The sequence below is a fragment of the Ranitomeya variabilis genome, chromosome 2 (assembly GCF_051348905.1).
Source record: "Ranitomeya variabilis isolate aRanVar5 chromosome 2, aRanVar5.hap1, whole genome shotgun sequence".
NCBI lineage: Eukaryota > Metazoa > Chordata > Amphibia > Anura > Dendrobatidae > Ranitomeya > Ranitomeya variabilis.
The window spans coordinates 1,112,376,836-1,112,400,956 of NC_135233.1; the positions used below are offsets into that span (position 1 = coordinate 1,112,376,836).

Consider the following 24,121-nt stretch of genomic DNA (forward strand, 5'->3'; position numbering starts at 1 on the left):
ACACCGCCATCACTACTGTAATGTCCTATACGTAATCCTCCCAGACACGGGGATACACCGCCATCACTACTGTAATGTCCTATACGTAATCCTCCCAGACACGGGGATACACCGCCATCACTACTGTACTGTCCTATACGTAATCCTCCCAGACAAGGGGATACACCGCCATCACTACTGTAATGTCCTATACGTAATCCTCCCAGACACGGGGATACACCGCCATCACTACTGTAATGTCCTATACGTAATCCTCCCAGACACGGGGATACACAGCCATCACTACTGTAATGTCCTATACGTAATCCTCCCAGACAAGGGGATACACCGCCATCACTACTGTAATGTCCTATACGTAATCCTCCCAGACACGAGGATACACCGCCATCACTACTGTAATGTCCTATACGTGGTCCTCCCAGACACAGGGATACACCGCCATCACTACTGTAATGTCCTATACGTGGTCCTCCCAGACACGGGGATACACCGCCATCACTACTGTAATGTCCTATACGTGATCCTCCCAGACACGGAGATACACCGCCATCACTACTGTAATGTCCTATACGTGGTCCTCCCAGACACGGGGATACACCGCCATCACTACTGTAATGTCCTATACGTGGTCCTCCTAGACACGGGGATACACCGCCATCACTACTGTAATGTCCTATACGTAATCCTCCCAGACACGGGGATACACCGCCATCACTACTGTAATGTCCTATACGTAATCCTCCCAGACACGGGGATACACCGCCATCACTACTGTAATGTCCTATACGTGATCCTCCCAGACACGGGGATACACCGTCATCACTACTGTAATGTCCTATACGTGGTCCTCCCAGACACGAGGATACACAGCCATCAGTACTGTAATGTCCTATACGTAATCCTCCCAGACACGAGGATACACCGCCATCACTACTGTAATGTCCTATACGTAATCCTCCCAGACACGGGGATACACCGCCATCACTACTGTAATGTCCTATACGTAATCCTCCCAGACACGGGGATACACCGCCATCACTACTGTAATGTCCTATACGTAATCCTCCCAGACACGGGGATACACCGACATCACTACTGTAATGTCCTATACGTAATCCTCCCAGACACGAGGATACACCGCCATCACTACTGTAATGTCCTATACGTAATCCTCCCAGACACAGGGATACACCGCCATCACTACTGTAATGTCCTATACGTGGTCCTCCCAGACACGGGGATACACCGCCATCACTACTGTAATGTCCTATACGTCATCCTCCCAGACACGAGGATACACCTCCATCACTACTGTAATGTCCTATACGTAATCCTCCCAGACACGGGGATACACCGCCATCACTACTGTAATGTCCTATACGTAATCCTCCCAGACACGGGGATACACCGCCATCACTACTGTAATGTCCTATACGTAATCCTCCCAGACACGGGGATACACCGCCATCACTACTGTAATGTCCTATACGTGATCCTCCCAGACACGGGGATACACCGTCATCACTACTGTAATGTCCTATACGTGGTCCTCCCAGACACGAGGATACACAGCCATCAGTACTGTAATGTCCTATACGTAATCCTCCCAGACACGAGGATACACCGCCATCACTACTGTAATGTCCTATACGTAATCCTCCCAGACACGGGGATACACCGCCATCACTACTGTAATGTCCTATACGTAATCCTCCCAGACACGGGGATACACCGCCATCACTACTGTAATGTCCTATACGTAATCCTCCCAGACACGGGGATACACCGACATCACTACTGTAATGTCCTATACGTAATCCTCCCAGACACGAGGATACACCGCCATCACTACTGTAATGTCCTATACGTAATCCTCCCAGACACAGGGATACACCGCCATCACTACTGTAATGTCCTATACGTGGTCCTCCCAGACACGGGGATACACCGCCATCACTACTGTAATGTCCTATACGTCATCCTCCCAGACACGGGGATACACCGCCATCACTACTGTAATGTCCTATACGTAATCCTCCCAGACACAGGGATACACCGCCATCACTACTGTAATGTCCTATACATGCTCCTCCCAGACACTGGGATACACCGCCATCACTACTGTAATGTCCTATACGTGATCCTCCCAGACACAAGGATACACCGCCATCACTACTGTAATGTCCTATACGTGGTCCTCCCAGACACGGGGATACACCGCCATCACTACTGTAATGTCCTATACGTAATCCTCCCAGACACGGGGTTACACCGCCATCACTACTGTAATGTCCTATACGTGATCCTCCCAGACACGAGGATACACCGCCATCACTACTGTAATGTCCTATACGTAATCCTCCCAGACACAGGGATACACCGCCATCACTACTGTAATGTCCTATACGTGATCCTCCCAGACACGGGGATACACCGCCATCACTACTGTAATGTCCTATACGTGATCCTCCCAGACACGAGGATACACCGCCATCACTACTGTAATGTCCTATACGTGGTCCTCCCAGACACGGGGATACACCTCCATCACTACTGTAATGTCCTATACGTGGTCCTCCCAGACACGGGGGTACACCGCCATCACTACTGTAATATCCTATACGTAATCCTCCCAGACACGGGGATACACCGCCATCACTACTGTAATGTCCTATACGTAATCCTCCCAGACACGAGGATACACCGCCATCACTACTGTAATGTCCTATACGTAATCCTCCCAGACACGGGGATACACCGCCATCACTACTGTAATGTCCTATACGTAATCCTCCCAGACACGGGGATACACCGCCATCACTACTGTAATGTCCTATACGTGATCCTCCCAGACACGAAGATACACCGCCATCACTACTGTAATGTCCTATACGTAATCCTCCCAGACACGGGGATACACCGCCATCACTACTGTAATGTCCTATACGTAATCCTCCCAGACACGAGGATACACCGCCATCACTACTGTAATGTCCTATACGTAATCCTCCCAGACACAAGGATACACCTCCATCACTACTGTAATGTCCTATACGTGGTCCTCCCAGACACGAGGATACACCGCCATCACTACTGTAATGTCCTATACGTGATTCTCCCAGACACGAGGATACACCGCCATCACTACTGTAATGTCCTATACGTGGTCCTCCCAGACACGGAAATACACCGCCATCACTACTGTAATGTCCTATACGTAATCCTCCCAGACACGAGGATACACCGCCATCACTACTGTAATGTCCTATACGTAATCCTCCCAGACACGGGGATACACCGCCATCACTACTGTAATGTCCTATACGTGATTCTCCCAGACACGAGGATACACCGCCATCACTACTGTAATGTCCTATACGTGGTCCTCCCAGACACGGAAATACACCGCCATCACTACTGTAATGTCCTATACGTAATCCTCCCAGACACGAGGATACACCGCCATCACTACTGTAATGTCCTATACGTAATCCTCCCAGACACGGGGATACACCGCCATCACTACTGTAATGTCCTATATGTGGTCCTCCCAGACACGGGGATACACCGCCATCACTACTGTAATGTCCTATACGTAATCCTCCCAGACACGGGGATACACCGCCATCACTACTGTAATGTCCTATACGTAATCCTCCCAGACACGGGGATACACCGCCATCACTACTGTAATGTCCTATACGTGGTCCTCCCAGACACGGGGATACACCGCCATCACTACTGTAATGTCCTATACGTGGTCCTCCCAGACACGGGGATACACCGCCATCACTACTGTAATGTCCTATACGTGATCCTCCCAGACACGAGGATACACGGCCATCACTACTGTAATGTCCTATACGTGGTCCTCCCAGACACGGGGATACACCGCCATCACTACTGTAATGTCCTATACGTGGTCCTCCCAGACACGAGGATACACCGCCATCACTACTGTAATGTCCTATACGTGATCCTCCCAGACACGGGGATACACCGCCATCACTACTGTAATGTCCTATACGTAATCCTCCCAGACACGAGGATACACCGCCATCACTACTGTAATGTCCTATACGTGTTCCTCCCAGACACGAGGATACACCGCCATCACTACTGTAATGTCCTATACGTAATCCTCCCAGACACGAGGATACACAGCCATCACTACTGTAATGTCCTATACGTAATCCTCCCAGACACGAGGATACACCGCCATCACTACTGTAATGTCCTATACGTGGTCCTCCCAGACACGGGGATACACCGCCATCACTACTGTAATGTCCTATACGTGGTCTTCCCAGACACGGGGATACACCGCCATCACTACTGTAATGTCCTATACGTGATCCTCCCAGACACGGGGATACACCGCCATCACTACTGTAATGTCCTATACGTAATCCTCCCAGACACGGGCATACACCGCCATCACTACTGTAATGTCCTATACGTGGTCCTCCCAGACACGAGGATACACCGCCATCACTACTGTAATGTCCTATACGTAATCCTCCCAGACACGGGGATACACCGCCATCACTATTGTAATATCCTATACGTAATCTTCCCAGACACGGGGATACACCGCCATCACTACTGTAATGTCCTATACGTGGTCCTCCCAGACACGGGGATACACCGCCATCTCTACTGTAATGTCCTATACGTGGTCCTCCCAGACACGGGGATACACCGCCATCACTACTGTAATGTCCTATACGTAATCCTCCCAGACACGGGGATACACCGCCATCACTACTGTAATGTCCTATACGTGATCCTCCCAGACACGGGGATACACCGCCATCACTACTGTAATGTCCTATATGTAATCCTCCCAGACACGCGGATACACCGCCATCACTACTGTGTCCTATACGTAATCCTCCCAGACACGGGGATACACCGCCATCACTACTGTAATGTCCTATACGTAATCCTCCCAGACACGGGGATATACCGCCATCACTACTGTAATGTCCTATACGTGATCCTCCCAGACACGGGGATACACCGCCATCACTATTGTAATGTCCTATACGTGGTCCTCCCAGACACGAGGATACACCGCCATCACTACTGTAATGTCCTATACGTAATCCTCCCAGACACGGGGATACACCGCCATCACTATTGTATTGTCCTATACGTAATCCTCCCAGACACGGGGATACACCGCCATCACTACTGTAATGTCCTATACGTAATCCTCCCAGACACGAGGATACACCGCCATCACTACTGTAATGTCCTATACGTAATCCTCCCAGACACAAGGATACACCTCCATCACTACTGTAATGTCCTATACGTGGTCCTCCCAGACACGAGGATACACCTCCATCACTACTGTAATGTCCTATACGTGATTCTCCCAGACACGAGGATACACCGCCATCACTACTGTAATGTCCTATACGTGGTCCTCCCAGACACGGAAATACACCGCCATCACTACTGTAATGTCCTATACGTAATCCTCCCAGACACGAGGATACACCGCCATCACTACTGTAATGTCCTATACGTAATCCTCCCAGACACGGGGATACACCGCCATCTCTACTGTAATGTCCTATACGTAAAACTCCCAGACACGGGGATACACCGCCATCATTACTGTAATGTCCTATACGTGGTCCTCCCAGACACGGGGATACACCGCCATCACTACTGTAATGTCCTATACGTAATCCTCCCAGACACGGGGATACACCGCCATCTCTACTGTAATGTCCTATACGTAAAACTCCCAGACACGGGGATACACCGCCATCATTACTGTAATGTCCTATACGTGGTCCTCCCAGACACAAGGATACACCGCCATCACTACTGTAATGTCCTATACGTGGTCCTCCCAGACACGGGGATACACCGCCATCACTACTGTAATGTCCTATACGTGGTCCTCCCAGACACGGGGATACACCGCCATCACTACTGTAATGTCCTATACGTAATCCTCCCAGACACGGGGATACACCGCCATCACTACTGTAATGTCCTATACGTAATCCTCCCAGACACGAGGATACACCGCCATCACTACTGTAATGTCCTATACGTAATCCTCCCAGACACAAGGATACACCTCCATCACTACTGTAATGTCCTATACGTGGTCCTCCCAGACACGAGGATACACCTCCATCACTACTGTAATGTCCTATACGTGATTCTCCCAGACACGAGGATACACCGCCATCACTACTGTAATGTCCTATACGTGGTCCTCCCAGACACGGGGATACACCGCCATCACTACTGTAATGTCCTATACGTGGTCCTCCCAGACACGAGGATACACCGCCATCACTACTGTAATGTCCTATACGTAATCCTCCCAGACACGAGGATACACCGCCATCGCTACTGTACTGTCCTATACGTAATCCTCCCAGACACGGGGATACACCGCCATCACTACTGTAATGTCCTATACGTGGTCCTCCCAGACACGGGGATACACCGCCATCACTACTGTACTGTCCTATACGTAATCCTCCCAGACACGGGGATACACCGTCATCACTACTGTAATGTCCTATACGTAATCCTCCCAGACATGAGGATACACCGCCATCATTACTGTATTGTCCTATACGTAATCCTCCCAGACACAGGGATACACCGCCATCACTACTGTAATGTCCTATACATAATCCTCCCAGACACGGGGATACACCGCCATCACTACTGTAATGTCCTATACGTGGTCCTCCCAGACACGGGGATACACCGCCATCACTACTGTAATGTCCTATACGTAATCCTCCCAGACACGGGGATACACCGCCATCACTACTGTAATGTCCTATACGTAATCCTCCCAGACACGGGGATACACCGCCATCACTACTGTAATGTCCTATACGTAATCCTCCCAGACACGAGGATACACAGCCATCACTACTGTAATGTCCTATACGTAATCCTCCCAGACACGAGGATACACCGCCATCACTACTGTAATGTCCTATACGTGGTCCTCCCAGACACGGGGATACACCGCCATCACTACTGTAATGTCCTATACGTGGTCTTCCCAGACACGGGGATACACCGCCATCACTACTGTAATGTCCTATACGTAATCCTCCCAGACACGGGGATACACCGCCATCACTACTGTAATGTCCTATACGTAATCCTCCCAGACACGAGGATACACCTCCATCACTACTGTAATGTCCTATACGTGATTCTCCCAGACACGAGGATACACCGCCATCACTACTGTAATGTCCTATACGTGGTCCTCCCAGACACGGAAATACACCGCCATCACTACTGTAATGTCCTATACGTAATCCTCCCAGACACGAGGATACACCGCCATCACTACTGTAATGTCCTATACGTAATCCTCCCAGACACGGGGATACACCGCCATCACTACTGTAATGTCCTATACGTGATTCTCCCAGACACGAGGATACACCGCCATCACTACTGTAATGTCCTATACGTGGTCCTCCCAGACACGGAAATACACCGCCATCACTACTGTAATGTCCTATACGTAATCCTCCCAGACACGAGGATACACCGCCATCACTACTGTAATGTCCTATACGTAATCCTCCCAGACACGGGGATACACCGCCATCACTACTGTAATGTCCTATATGTGGTCCTCCCAGACACGGGGATACACCGCCATCACTACTGTAATGTCCTATACGTAATCCTCCCAGACACGGGGATACACCGCCATCACTACTGTAATGTCCTATACGTAATCCTCCCAGACACGGGGATACACCGCCATCACTACTGTAATGTCCTATACGTGGTCCTCCCAGACACGGGGATACACCGCCATCACTACTGTAATGTCCTATACGTGGTCCTCCCAGACACGGGGATACACCGCCATCACTACTGTAATGTCCTATACGTGATCCTCCCAGACACGAGGATACACGGCCATCACTACTGTAATGTCCTATACGTGGTCCTCCCAGACACGGGGATACACCGCCATCACTACTGTAATGTCCTATACGTGGTCCTCCCAGACACGAGGATACACCGCCATCACTACTGTAATGTCCTATACGTGATCCTCCCAGACACGGGGATACACCGCCATCACTACTGTAATGTCCTATACGTAATCCTCCCAGACACGAGGATACACCGCCATCACTACTGTAATGTCCTATACGTGTTCCTCCCAGACACGAGGATACACCGCCATCACTACTGTAATGTCCTATACGTAATCCTCCCAGACACGAGGATACACAGCCATCACTACTGTAATGTCCTATACGTAATCCTCCCAGACACGAGGATACACCGCCATCACTACTGTAATGTCCTATACGTGGTCCTCCCAGACACGGGGATACACCGCCATCACTACTGTAATGTCCTATACGTGGTCTTCCCAGACACGGGGATACACCGCCATCACTACTGTAATGTCCTATACGTGATCCTCCCAGACACGGGGATACACCGCCATCACTACTGTAATGTCCTATACGTAATCCTCCCAGACACGGGCATACACCGCCATCACTACTGTAATGTCCTATACGTGGTCCTCCCAGACACGAGGATACACCGCCATCACTACTGTAATGTCCTATACGTAATCCTCCCAGACACGGGGATACACCGCCATCACTATTGTAATATCCTATACGTAATCTTCCCAGACACGGGGATACACCGCCATCACTACTGTAATGTCCTATACGTGGTCCTCCCAGACACGGGGATACACCGCCATCTCTACTGTAATGTCCTATACGTGGTCCTCCCAGACACGGGGATACACCGCCATCACTACTGTAATGTCCTATACGTAATCCTCCCAGACACGGGGATACACCGCCATCACTACTGTAATGTCCTATACGTGATCCTCCCAGACACGGGGATACACCGCCATCACTACTGTAATGTCCTATATGTAATCCTCCCAGACACGCGGATACACCGCCATCACTACTGTGTCCTATACGTAATCCTCCCAGACACGGGGATACACCGCCATCACTACTGTAATGTCCTATACGTAATCCTCCCAGACACGGGGATATACCGCCATCACTACTGTAATGTCCTATACGTGATCCTCCCAGACACGGGGATACACCGCCATCACTATTGTAATGTCCTATACGTGGTCCTCCCAGACACGAGGATACACCGCCATCACTACTGTAATGTCCTATACGTAATCCTCCCAGACACGGGGATACACCGCCATCACTATTGTATTGTCCTATACGTAATCCTCCCAGACACGGGGATACACCGCCATCACTACTGTAATGTCCTATACGTAATCCTCCCAGACACGAGGATACACCGCCATCACTACTGTAATGTCCTATACGTAATCCTCCCAGACACAAGGATACACCTCCATCACTACTGTAATGTCCTATACGTGGTCCTCCCAGACACGAGGATACACCTCCATCACTACTGTAATGTCCTATACGTGATTCTCCCAGACACGAGGATACACCGCCATCACTACTGTAATGTCCTATACGTGGTCCTCCCAGACACGGAAATACACCGCCATCACTACTGTAATGTCCTATACGTAATCCTCCCAGACACGAGGATACACCGCCATCACTACTGTAATGTCCTATACGTAATCCTCCCAGACACGGGGATACACCGCCATCTCTACTGTAATGTCCTATACGTAATCCTCCCAGACACGAGGATACACCGCCATCACTACTGTAATGTCCTATACGTAAAACTCCCAGACACGGGGATACACCGCCATCATTACTGTAATGTCCTATACGTGGTCCTCCCAGACACGGGGATACACCGCCATCACTACTGTAATGTCCTATACGTAATCCTCCCAGACACGGGGATACACCGCCATCTCTACTGTAATGTCCTATACGTGATCCTCCCAGACACGGGGATACACCGCCATCATTACTGTAATGTCCTATACGTGGTCCTCCCAGACACAAGGATACACCGCCATCACTACTGTAATGTCCTATACGTGGTCCTCCCAGACACGGGGATACACCGCCATCACTACTGTAATGTCCTATACGTGGTCCTCCCAGACACGGGGATACACCGCCATCACTACTGTAATGTCCTATACGTAATCCTCCCAGACACGGGGATACACCGCCATCACTACTGTAATGTCCTATACGTAATCCTCCCAGACACGAGGATACACCGCCATCACTACTGTAATGTCCTATACGTAATCCTCCCAGACACAAGGATACACCTCCATCACTACTGTAATGTCCTATACGTGGTCCTCCCAGACACGAGGATACACCTCCATCACTACTGTAATGTCCTATACGTGATTCTCCCAGACACGAGGATACACCGCCATCACTACTGTAATGTCCTATACGTGGTCCTCCCAGACACGGGGATACACCGCCATCACTACTGTAATGTCCTATACGTGGTCCTCCCAGACACGAGGATACACCGCCATCACTACTGTAATGTCCTATACGTAATCCTCCCAGACACGAGGATACACCGCCATCGCTACTGTACTGTCCTATACGTAATCCTCCCAGACACGGGGATACACCGCCATCACTACTGTAATGTCCTATACGTGGTCCTCCCAGACACGGGGATACACCGCCATCACTACTGTACTGTCCTATACGTAATCCTCCCAGACACGGGGATACACCGTCATCACTACTGTAATGTCCTATACGTGGTCCTCCCAGACACGGGGATACACCGCCATCACTACTGTAATGTCCTATACGTAATCCTCCCAGACACGGGGATACACCGCCATCACTACTGTAATGTCCTATACGTAATCCTCCCAGACACGGGGATACACCGCCATCACTACTGTAATGTCCTATACGTAATCCTCCCAGACACGAGGATACACAGCCATCACTACTGTAATGTCCTATACGTAATCCTCCCAGACACGAGGATACACCGCCATCACTACTGTAATGTCCTATACGTGGTCCTCCCAGACACGGGGATACACCGCCATCACTACTGTAATGTCCTATACGTGGTCTTCCCAGACACGGGGATACACCGCCATCACTACTGTAATGTCCTATACGTGATCCTCCCAGACACGGGGATACACCGCCATCACTATTGTAATGTCCTATACGTGGTCCTCCCAGACACGAGGATACACCGCCATCACTACTGTAATGTCCTATACGTAATCCTCCCAGACACGGGGATACACCGCCATCACTATTGTATTGTCCTATACGTAATCCTCCCAGACACGGGGATACACCGCCATCACTACTGTAATGTCCTATACGTGGTCCTCCCAGACACGGGGATACACCGCCATCTCTACTGTAATGTCCTATACGTAAAACTCCCAGACACGGGGATACACCGCCATCATTACTGTAATGTCCTATACGTGGTCCTCCCAGACACAAGGATACACCGCCATCACTACTGTAATGTCCTATACGTGGTCCTCCCAGACACGGGGATACACCGCCATCACTACTGTAATGTCCTATACGTGCTCCTCCCAGACACTGGGATACACCGCCATCACTACTGTAATATCCTATACGTAATCCTCCCAGACACGGGGATACACCGCCATCACTACTGTAATGTCCTATACGTGGTCCTCCCAGACACAGGGATACACCGCCATCACTACTGTAATGTCCTATACGTGATCCTCCCAGACACGGGGATACACCGCCATCACTACTGTAATGTCTTATACGTAATCCTCCCAGACACGGGGATACACCGCCATCACTACTGTAATGTCCTATACGTAATCCTCCCAGACACAGGGATACACCGCCATCACTACTGTAATGTCCTATACGTGGTCCTCCCAGACACGGGGATACACCGCCATCACTACTGTAATGTCCTATACGTAATCCTCCCAGACACGGGGATACACCGCCATCACTACTGTAATGTCCTATACGTAATCCTCCCAGACACGGGGATACACCGCCATCACTACTGTAATGTCCTATACGTAATCCTCCCAGACACGGGGATACACCGCCATCACTACTGTAATGTCCTATACGTAATCCTCCCAGACACGGGGATACACCGCCATCACTACTGTAATGTCCTATACGTGGTCCTCCCAGACACGGGGATACACCGCCATCACTACTGTAATGTCCTATACGTGGTCCTCCCAGACACGGGGATACACCGCCATCACTACTGTAATGTCCTATACGTAATCCTCCCAGACACGGGGATACACCGCCATCACTACTGTAATGTCCTATACGTGGTCCTCCCAGACACGGGGATACACCGCCATCACTACTGTAATGTCCTATACGTAATCCTCCCAGACACGGGGATACACCGCCATCACTACTGTAATGTCCTATACGTGATTCTCCCAGACACGGGGATACACCGCCATCACTACTGTAATGTCCTATACGTAATCCTCCCAGACACGGGGATACACCGCCATCACTACTGTAATGTCCTATACGTGGTCCTCCCAGACACGGGGATACACCGCCATCACTACTGTAATGTCCTATACGTAATCCTCCCAGACACGGGGATACACCGCCATCACTACTGTAATGTCCTATACGTGGTCCTCCCAGACACGGGGATACACCGCCATCACTACTGTAATGTCCTATACGTGGTCCTCCCAGACACGGGGATACACCGCCATCACTACTGTAATGTCCTATACGTAATCCTCCCAGACACGGGGATACACCGCCATCACTACTGTAATGTCCTATACGTAATCCTCCCAGACACGGGGATACACCGCCATCACTACTGTAATGTCCTATACGTGGTCCTCCCAGACACGGGGATACACCGCCATCACTACTGTAATGTCCTATACGTAATCCTCCCAGACACGGGGATACACCGCCATCACTACTGTAATGTCCTATACGTGATTCTCCCAGACACGGGGATACACCGCCATCACTACTGTAATGTCCTATACGTAATCCTCCCAGACACGGGGATACACCGCCATCACTACTGTAATGTCCTATACGTGATCCTCCCAGACACGGGGATACACCGCCATCACTACTGTAATGTCCTATACGTGGTCCTCCCAGACACGGGGATACACCGCCATCACTACTGTAATGTCCTATACGTAATCCTCCCAGACACGGGGATACACCGCCATCACTACTGTAATGTCCTATACGTGGTCCTCCCAGACACGGGGATACACCGCCATCACTACTGTAATGTCCTATACGTAATCCTCCCAGACACGGGGATACACCGCCATCACTACTGTAATGTCCTATACGTAATCCTCCCAGACACGGGGATACACCGCCATCACTACTGTAATGTCCTATACGTAATCCTCCCAGACACGGGGATGCACCGCCATCACTACTGTAATGTCCTATACGTGGTCCTCCCAGACACGGGGATACACCGCCATCACTACTGTAATGTGCTATACGTAATCCTCCCAGACACGGGGATACACCGCCATCACTACTGTAATGTCCTATACGTGGTCCTCCCAGACACGAGGATACACCGCCATCACTACTGTAATGTCCTATACGTAATCCTCCCAGACACGGGGATACACCGCCATCACTACTGTAATGTCCTATACGTAATCCTCCCAGACACGGGGATACACCGCCATCACTACTGTAATGTCCTATACGTGGTCCTCCCAGACACGGGGATACACCGCCATCACTACTGTAATGTCCTATACGTAATCCTCCCAGACACGGGGATACACCGCCATCACTACTGTAATGTCCTATACGTAATCCTCCCAGACACGGGGATACACCGCCATCTCTACTGTAATGTCCTATACGTGATCCTCCCAGACACGGGGATACACCGCCATCACTACTGTAATGTCCTATACGTGGTCCTCCCAGACACGGGGATACACCGCCATCTCTACTGTAATGTCCTATACGTAATCCTCCCAGACACGAGGATACACCGCCATCACTACTGTAATGTCCTATATGTGGTCCTCCCAGACACGGGGATACACCGCCATCACTACTGTAATGTCCTATACGTGGTCCTCCCAGACACGGGGATACACCGCCATCACTACTGTAATGTCCTATACGTAATCCTCCCAGACACGAGGATACACCGCCATCACTACTGTAATGTCCTATACGTAATCCTCCCAGACACGGGGATACACCGCCATCACTACTGTAATGTCCTATACATAATCCTCCCAGACACGGGGATACACCGCCATCACTACTGTAATGTCCTATACGTAATCCTCCCAGACACGAGGATACACCGCCATCACTACTGTAATGTCCTATACGTAATCCTCCCAGACACGGGGATACACCGCCATCACTACTGTAATGTCCTATACGTAATCCTCCCAGACACGGGGATACACCGCCATCACTACTGTAATGTCCTATACGTAATCCTCCCATACACGGGGATACACCTCCATCACTACTGTAATGTCCTATACGTGGTCCTCCCAGACACGAGGATACACCGCCATCACTACTGTAATGTCCTATACGTGATCCTCCCAGACACGGGGATACACCGCCATCACTACTGTAATGTCCTATACGTAATCCTCCCAGACACGGGGATACACCGCCATCACTACTGTAATGTCCTATACGTGGTCCTCCCAGACACGGGGATACACCGCCATCACTACTGTAATGTCCTATATATAATCCTCCCAGACACGGGGATACACCGCCATCACTACTGTAATGTCCTATACGTGATCCTCCCAGACACGGGGATACACCGCCATCACTACTGTAATGTCCTATACGTAATCCTCCCAGACACGAGGATACACCGCCATCACTACTGTAATGTCCTATACATAATCCTCCCAGACACGGGGATACACCGCCATCACTACTGTAATGTCCTATACGTAATCCTCCCAGACACGGGGATACACCGCCATCACTACTGTAATGTCCTATACGTAATCCTCCCAGACACGAGGTTACACCGCCATCACTACTGTAATGTCCTATACGTAATCCTCCCAGACACGGGGGTACACCGCCATCACTACTGTAATGTCCTATACGTAATCCTCCCAGACACGGGGATACACCGCCATCACTACTGTAATGTCCTATACGTGGTCCTCCCAGACACGGGGATACACCGCCATCACTACTGTAATGTCCTATACGTAATCCTCCCAGACACGAGGATACACCGCCATCACTACTGTAATGTCCTATACGTAATCCTCCCAGACACGGGGATACACCGCCATCACTACTGTAATGTCCTATACGTAATCCTCCCAGACACGGGGATACACCGCCATCACTACTGTAAGGTCCTATACGTAATCCTCCCAGACACGGGGATACACCGCCATCACTATTGTAATATCCTATATGTGGTCCTCCCAGACACGGGGATACACCGCCATCACTACTGTAATGTCCTATACGTGGTCCTCCCACACACGGGGATACACCGCCATCACTACTGTAATGTCCTATATGTAATCCTCCCAGACACGGGGATACACCGCCATCACTACTGTAATGTCCTATACGTGGTCCTCCCAAACACGGGGATACACCGCCATCACTACTGTAATGTCCTATACGTAATCCTCCCAGATACGAGGATACACCGCCATCACTACTGTAATGTCCTATACGTAATCCTCCCAGACACGGGGATACACCGCCATCACTACTGTAATGTCCTATACGTGATCCTCCCAGACACGGGGATACACCGCCATCACTACTGTAATGTCCTATACGTAATCCTCCCAGACACGAGGATACACCGCCATCACTACTGTAATGTCCTATACGTGTTCCTCCCAAACACGGGGATACACCGCCATCTGGACGGACAGGTCACACACAAGCAGTGTACCCCAAGGATGCAATAATTTCCTTCCTTGAATCACACAGTTGGGTTGTTGCCGTGAACATGCTGCGTGTTTTTCCTGCAATGCGTTTTTTTCGTGGAAAAACGCAGCATGTGTACCAAAATTGCAGAATGCAATCAAATGCTGGGATGCCTAATGTAAGCTTTTTTTAACGTTTTTTCCATGGAAATGACCTAAAAAACGCGAAAAATCCTCAACATGTGCACATAGCCTTACAATTCTGACCACTGTCCCTTTATGAGGTTATAACTCTGGAACGCTTCAATGGATCCCGGTGATTCTGACATTGTTTTCTCGTGACATATTGTACTTTATGTTAGTGGTAAAATTTCTTCGGTATGACTTGCGTTTATTTGTGAAAATAACAGAAATTTGGCAAAAATTTAGCAATTTTTCAACTGAGAATTTTCATGCTTGGAAATCACAGAGAGATGTCACAATATACTTACTAAATAACATTTTCCACATGTCTACTTTACATCAGCGCAATTTTGGAAACAATTTTGTTTTGTTAGGAAATTATAAGGGCTAAAAGTTGACCAGCGATTTCTAATTTTTACAACAAAATCATTTTTGTTTTTTTTGGAACCACATCACATTTTAAGTCACTTTGAGGGGTCTGTATGACAGAAAATACTAAAAAGTGACAATTTTAAAAATTACACCCCTCCAGGTACTTAAAACCATTCAATAAGTTTATTAACCCTTCAGGTGCTTCACAGAAATTTTTGGAATGTGGGGGAAAAAAAAACAAAACAAAGAAAACAAACATTAACTTTTTTTCCCCAAAATTTACTTCAGATTATTTTGAAGGGGTAACAGGAGAAAATGGACCCCAAAATGTGTTGTGTTTCTCCTGAGTACACTGATACCCCATATGAGGGAGAAAACTACTGTTAGGGCGCACAGCAGGGCTCGGAAGGGAAGGAGCGCCATTTCACTTTTTGAATGTAAAATTTGCTGGAACAATTGGCGGACGCCATGTCACGTTTGCAGAGCCCCTGATGTGCCTAAACAGTGGAAACCCCTCACAAGTGACACCATTTTGGAAACTAGACCCCTGAGGGAACTGGTCTAGGTGTGTGGTGAGCACAGTGAACCCTCAAGTGCTTCACAGATGTTTATAACGTTGAGCCATAAAAATAAAAAAATCCACACAAAATTTAGCATTTCCATAAGGGTAACAGGAGAAATTGCTCCATACAATTTGTTGTGCAATTTCTCCTGAGTACGCGGATACCCAATATGAGGGAGAAAACTACTGTTTGGGCGCACGGCAGGGCTCAGAAGGGAAGGAGTGCCATTTAACTTTTTGAATGTAAAATTTCCTGGAAATATTGGCAAACATCATGTCCTGGTTGGAGAGCCCCTGTTGTGTGGAAACCCCCAATAAGTGACCGCATTTTGGAAGCTAGACCCCTCAAGGAATGTATTTAGATTTGTGGTGAGCACCTTGAACATCCAGGTGCTTCACAGAAGATTCTAAGGTTGAGTTGAGAAAATAAAAATCACATTTTCCGCACAAAAAAGTTTAGTCCCACCAAATTTTGCATTTTCGTAGGGTTAACAGGAGAAATTGCACCATAGAAATTTGTTGTGCAATTTCTCCCGAGTACGCTGATACCCCGTATGTGGGGGGAATACTACTTTTGAGGCACAGTGCAAAGCTCAGAAGGGAAGAGGCGCCATACTGGAGCTCAGATTTTGCTGCACTGGTTTGAGGGGGCCATGTCGCACTGGGAGAGCCCCTGGGGAGCCAGAACAGCAGAACCCCCATAAGTGAGCTCATTTTACAAACTACACCTCTCAATGAATTCATCTAGGGGCGCAGTGGTCATATTAACACCACATGTCTCAGGCACAGTGCAAAGCTCAGAAGGGAAGGAGCGCCAGATTTTACTGTTATGGTTTGCAGGTGCTATGACCCAATGGGAGAGCCCCTGAGGTGCCAGAACCACAGAACCCCCATAAGTGACCCCATTTTACACACTACACCTCTCAATGAATTCATCTAGGGGTGCAGTGATTATATTGATACCACGGGTGTGTCACAGAACTTTATACCATTGGGCAATGAAGAAAAAATAACTACGTTTTTACCACCAAAATTTAGTTTTATCCCCAGAATTTACATTTTCACACAAGAAGTGGGTAAAAATGGCACCTGTCATGCTAGTCACAACTCACGGATAGGCCATGAGTCAGTGAACTCAGATGTTAGTAGTAAACCAAGGGAAAATAGGAAGTCGTAATCAGGTCACATACCATGGTCAGAATACCAGAGAACTAGCACATAAGCAAATGGGCAATAACAAACGGGTGCTCAGAACACGGTCCAAAGGTCAGCAGCAGAAGATCTGAACTTACATCACAGAGTATAGGCGATCACACACCAGAGATAACAGGCTGAGAACAAGCTTTGGACTGGCAGTGATCTGGGCCAGACAGCTCACCTAAATAGCAGGGCAATTACCAAGAACAGGGAGCACCTGTGGAAATCTCTGCACCTTCCAGTCAGATAGGTCAACCGACCTGTCAATCAAAGCATCAGCAGCTCAGCACGCCCCAGCACAGGACAGGATGACAGAGCTGTCCATCATTGAGTCCCAGACACTCTGAGCAGAGAAATCGTGACAGCACCAAAATGTGTCCCACAATTTCTACTGAACGTGGCAATACCCCATATGTGGCTGTACAGTGCTACTTAGGCTACGTTCACACATCAGATTTTTCCTTCAGGCATAATCCGGCTAATTTTTTAAAAAAATGGATCCGGTGCAAATTGTGAAAAACTGATGTGCTGGATCCGTTTTTTTTTTTGCTGGATCCGTTTTTCTTTACTGGGCATAGTTTGCACTTCCTGTTTCGGGGAGGGGGGAGTGAGAGAGAGAGAATGAATGGAAAGCGGAAAACTGGAGCTACGGGGCATGCTTAGTGTAAAAATACCGGACTCGGTAGCCTGATCCACTCATGTCACCTCACGTTCCATCCGTTTATCGCTTAAACCGTCGCTGTGCGTTTTTTCGCCTGACAAAAAACGTTCCTCTGTACATTTTCTCCGTCCACTGAAAAATCATTTTTGACAGATCTGGCAAAAAACGGATGAAATGTGTGGCCATCAGGTGCAATCCGGCGCTAATACAACTCTATAAGAAAAAAACGGATCCGGCGGAAAAAAAATTGGTCCGTTTTTTTTCAAAATTCGCCGGATTGTGCCTGACGTCAAAAACCTGATGTGTGAAAGTAGCCTTAGCTATACGGAGAGACCCGGGAGGAACAGAGCGCTGTTTGCCTCCTGGAACACAGATTTTCCTAGAACAGTTTGAGGACTCCATATACAGAGCCCCTAAGTGCTAGAAGAGCAGAATTCCACAAGTGACCCCATTTTGCAAATTATACCATTTTGGTAATTTATCTACAGGTGTGGTGACGATTTTGACTCCATGGGTGTTTTCCAGAACCAAGCAGCAGTGGATGTTGCTGAGTGAAAATTGCAGACTGCCGTTGTAGTGACCAGTACGTTGTAGTGACCAGTACATTATGCCCAGTCCGCACTTCTGGAGACAAGCACCCGTAAGTTAGGCGGGCTCTCATCACTACAGAAACGCCAAACATGTGGACGATATATGTGGTTTAGTAACGTGGAAGCCTCCCTATATTTCCGTTAACAGATGACAGACCTGAGTGGGGACTTGCTTTTTTTGTGGATTGAATGGAAGCTTTTGTTGGGAACATTTTACATAACGTTTGGGATCACAGTTATCCGGTGCTCTACACTAAGCACTTATATCGGGGTTTCCATCTAAATCTCTGAGATGAAACCCCTGAGGGATCCATTCACTGTCATGAGGCAGCAAAGTTACTCTGGACTCCATCTGGACTCTGTTCAGCGGTGTGTCCTTTTCAGAATTGCACAAAACTGTAGCCGACGTCACTTTTATGCATTCCTAAAAAGACGGACACGGCCGAATCACAGGTCTTTTGGCGTCCACAGTGCCTCCATCTGCCTCATTATAGGAAATCGTCTGCCAGGGATTCTGTCTGAATCACGTATTTCAGAGATTTACACGGAGACCCAAGTGTAAGCGCTCAGCGTAGAGCGCAGGATAAATGTACGCCGAGCCTTACTTCGATCTTTGGGAGGCAGAATGGAAAAATGAACAGCATGTGAGAATTGGTTTTATTTATTTTTTACGTCTTTCCTCATGCAGTATAAGTGATTAGACTATTTTATTCTTTGGGTCGGTGCGATAACAGCGTTACCACATTTATATCGGGCATTTATGTTTGGCAGCTGTCACACACTAAAAGATGTTTTTGTTATTGCGAAAACTAGTTTTTGCATCACCACATTTTGATAGCTATAACGTTTCCATATTTTGGCCGACAGTCATGTGAGAGCTTGTTTTTTGCGGGAAGAGTTGTCGTTGTTATTGGTAACATTTTCGGGCACACGACTGTTTTTTATGACTTTCTATTCTGATTTTTGGGAGGTAGAGTGTATAAAAACCAGCAATTCAGGATTTTTTTGTGGGGGGAAGGGGTTATGCTGTTCTGTGTTCAGTAAAAGTGATAAGGCAGCTTTATTCTTCGGGTCAGGACGATTACAGCAATTTCTCATTTAGATTTTTTTATGTTTTGGCGCTTTAACACAATTAAAACTATTTCATCTAAAAAATAATGATTTTTGCATCGCTTTATTCTGTGAGCTATAACTTTTTTATTTTCTGCTGATGGAGCTGTATGGGGGCTCGTTTTTTGCAGGACAAGATGATGTTTTCAGGGGTGCCATGTTTATTTATATCCGTCTTTTTTATCGCGTTTTATTAAACTTTTTGTTCGGCGGTATGATGATAAAGTGTTTTTTGCCTTGTTTTTTATTTTTCATGGTTTTCATTAAAGGAGATAAATATTGCGACAGTTTTATAGGTCGGGTCGATGTGGACGCGGCGATAGCAAATATGTGTACTTTTATTGTTAATAATTTTTTCATTCAAATATTTATTTATGGATACAATCTTTTAATTTTTATTTTTTTTCAATATTTGTACAATTATTTATATAAATATATATTTTTCTTTTTTAACCTTTTACTTTCTCCCACTATGGGACTATCATTTTTTGCAGGCTGATCACTTGTATATCATGGGGATGCAGCAGCATACCTGTACTGTGCAAACTGTCAGCTCTGCACTGAAAGATAAAGTTGCTGATGATGTAGTAACGTTACTAGCTCTGGTGACACGGATGTTGTCATGACGACATTGGGTCACCATGGCAACGATCGGGACCAACTGTCCCGCCGTGGGGTCTCCGATCCGAAGGCATGGGGCTGTCATCCTTCTGCTGACACCTGGAATGCAGCGATGGAATTAAAGTGCTGGGAGCAGTGCGTTACCGATCCTGGCACCGCGTGTCAGCTGTCACCTGGCAGCGATTGCTTGCGCACAACCCGTGTGCTCAGGCAATCGCGATGACGTAATAATCCGTCCCTGGTCAAATAGGCTCAGTGCACAGGGACAGATTATAACGTCAGATGTCAAAAAGAGGTTAATAATCTGTAAATGTCACTGTGCAATGAGGTCAGATCTGTATGTGACTGACGATGTCCTTGTATGATTTACAGCCTCCTGTCATAAAGACACCGAAGAACCAGATCCATTCACACCACCAAGATTTATCCCAGAAAGACGAACCAGACATGGACGAAGACGGGAACAACATTTCCAGAAGAATCATAGACTTCACCTTAGAGATCATCTCCCTGCTGAGCGGAGAGGTAAACTCTTCTATATTCTATTATTATCTGCTGAGCGGAGAGGTAAACTCTTCTATATTTCTATTATCTGCTGAGTGGAGAGGTAAACTCTTCTATATTTCTATTATTATCTGCTGAGTGGAGAGGTAAACTCTTCTATATTTCTATTATCTGCTGAGTGGAGAGGTAAACTCTTCTATATTTCTATCATTATCTGCTGAGTGGAGAGGTAAACTCTTCTATATTTCTATCATTATCTGCTGAGTGGAGAGGTAAACTCTTCTATATTTCTATTATTATCTGCTGAGTGGAGAGGTAAACTCTTCTATATTTCTATTATCTGCTGAGTGGAGAGGTAAACTCTTCTATATTTCTATTATTATCTGCTGAGTGGAGAGGTAAACTCTTCTATATTTCTATCATTATCTGCTGAGTGGAGAGGTAAACTCTTCTATATTTCTATTATCTGCTGAGAGGAGAGGTAAACTCTTCTATAATTCTATTATTATCTGCTGAGTGGAGAGGTAAACTCTTCTATATTTCTATTATTATCTGCTGAGCGGAGAGGTAAACTCTTCTATATTTCTATTATTATCTGCTGAGTGGAGAGGTAAACTCTTCTATATTTCTATTATTATCTGCTGAGAGGAGAGGTAAACTCTTCTATATTTCTATTATTATCTCCTGAGTGGAGAGGTAAACTCTTCTATATTTCTATTATTATCTGCTGAGTGGAGAGGTAAACTCTTCTATATTTCTATTATCTGCTGAGTGGAGAGGTAAACTCTTCTATATTTCTATTATCTGTTAAGCGGAGAGGTAAACTCTTCTATATTTCTATTATCTGCTGAGTGGAGAGGTAAACTCTTCTATATTTCTATCATTATCTGCTGAGTGGAGAGGTAAACTCTTCTATATTTCTATTATCTGCTGAGTGGAGAGGTAAACTCTTCTATATTTCTATTATTACCTGCTGAGTGGAGAGGTAAACTCTTCTATATTTCTATCATTATCTGCTGAGTGGAGAGGTAAACTCTTCTATATTTCTATTATCTGCTGAGTGGAGAGGTAAACTCTTCTATATTTCTATTATCTGCTGAGTGGAGAGGTAAACTCTTCTATATTTCTATCATTATCTGCTGAGTGGAGAGGTAAACTCTTCTATATTTCTATCATTATCTGCTGAGTGGAGAGGTAAACTCTTCTATATTTCTATCATTATCTGCTGAGTGGAGAGGTAAACTCTTCTATATCTCTATTATTATCTGCTGAGTGGAGAGGTAAACTCTTCTATGTATCTATCATTATCTGCTGAGCGGAGAGGTAAACTCCTCTATATTTCTATTATCTGCTGAGAGGAGAGGTAAACTCTTCTATATTTCTATTATCTGCTGAGAGGAGAGGTAAACTCTTCTATAATTCTATTATTATCTGCTGAGTGGAGAGGTAAACTCTTCTATATTTCTATTATTATCTGCTGAGTGGAGAGGTAAACTCCTCTATATTTCTATTATTATCTGCTGAGCGGAGAGGTAAACTCTTCTATATTTCTATTATTATCTGCTGAGCGGAGAGGTAAACTCTTCTATATTTCTATTATTATCTGCTGAGTGGAGAGGTAAACTCTTCTATATTTCTATTATCTGCTGAGTGGAGAGGTAAACTCTTCTATATTTCTATTATTATCTGCTGAGTGGAGAGGTAAACTCTTCTATATTTCTATTATTATCTGCTGAGAGGAGAGGTAAACTCTTCTATATTTCTATTATTATCTGCTGAGCGGAGAGGTAAACTCTTCTATATTTCTATTATTATCTGCTGAGTGGAGAGGTAAACTCTTCTATATTTCTATTATTATCTGCTGAGTGGAGAGGTAAACTCTTCTATATTTCTATTATTATCTGCTGAGAGGAGAGGTAAACTCTTCTATATTTCTATTATTATCTCCTGAGTGGAGAGGTAAACTCTTCTATATTTCTATTATCATCTGCTGAGTGGAGAGGTAAACTCTTCTATATTTCTATTATCTGCTGAGTGGAGAGGTAAACTCTTCTATATTTCTATTATTATCTGCTGAGTGGAGAGGTAAACTCTTCTATATTTCTATCATTATCTGCTGAGTGGAGAGGTAAACTCTTCTATATTTCTATCATTATCTGCTGAGTGGAGAGGTAAACTCTTCTATGTATCTATCATTATCTGCTGAGCGGAGAGGTAAACTCCTCTATATTTCTATTATCTGCTGAGAGGAGAGGTAAACTCTTCTATATTTCTATTATCTGCTGAGTGGAGAGGTAAACTCTTCTATATTTCTATTATCTGCTGAGAGGAGAGGTAAACTCTTCTATAATTCTATTATTATCTGCTGAGTGGAGAGGTAAACTCTTCTATATTTCTATTATTATCTGCTGAGCGGAGAGGTAAACTCTTCTATA

General features: G+C 46.7%; 1 protein-coding gene across 1 annotated transcript in view; it reads left to right on the forward strand.

Annotated features, from left to right (window-relative positions):
- LOC143808887 (uncharacterized) overlaps nt 1–24,121 on the forward strand; it is a 121,554-nt gene that overhangs the window by 31,449 nt on the left and 65,984 nt on the right. Inside the window, exon 2 of the mRNA XM_077292061.1 lies at nt 21,555–21,707. Within this exon, the coding sequence (XP_077148176.1) occupies nt 21,630–21,707 (78 nt within the window). The 5' untranslated portion in view covers nt 21,555–21,629. The remainder of the gene's footprint in view (nt 1–21,554; nt 21,708–24,121) is intronic.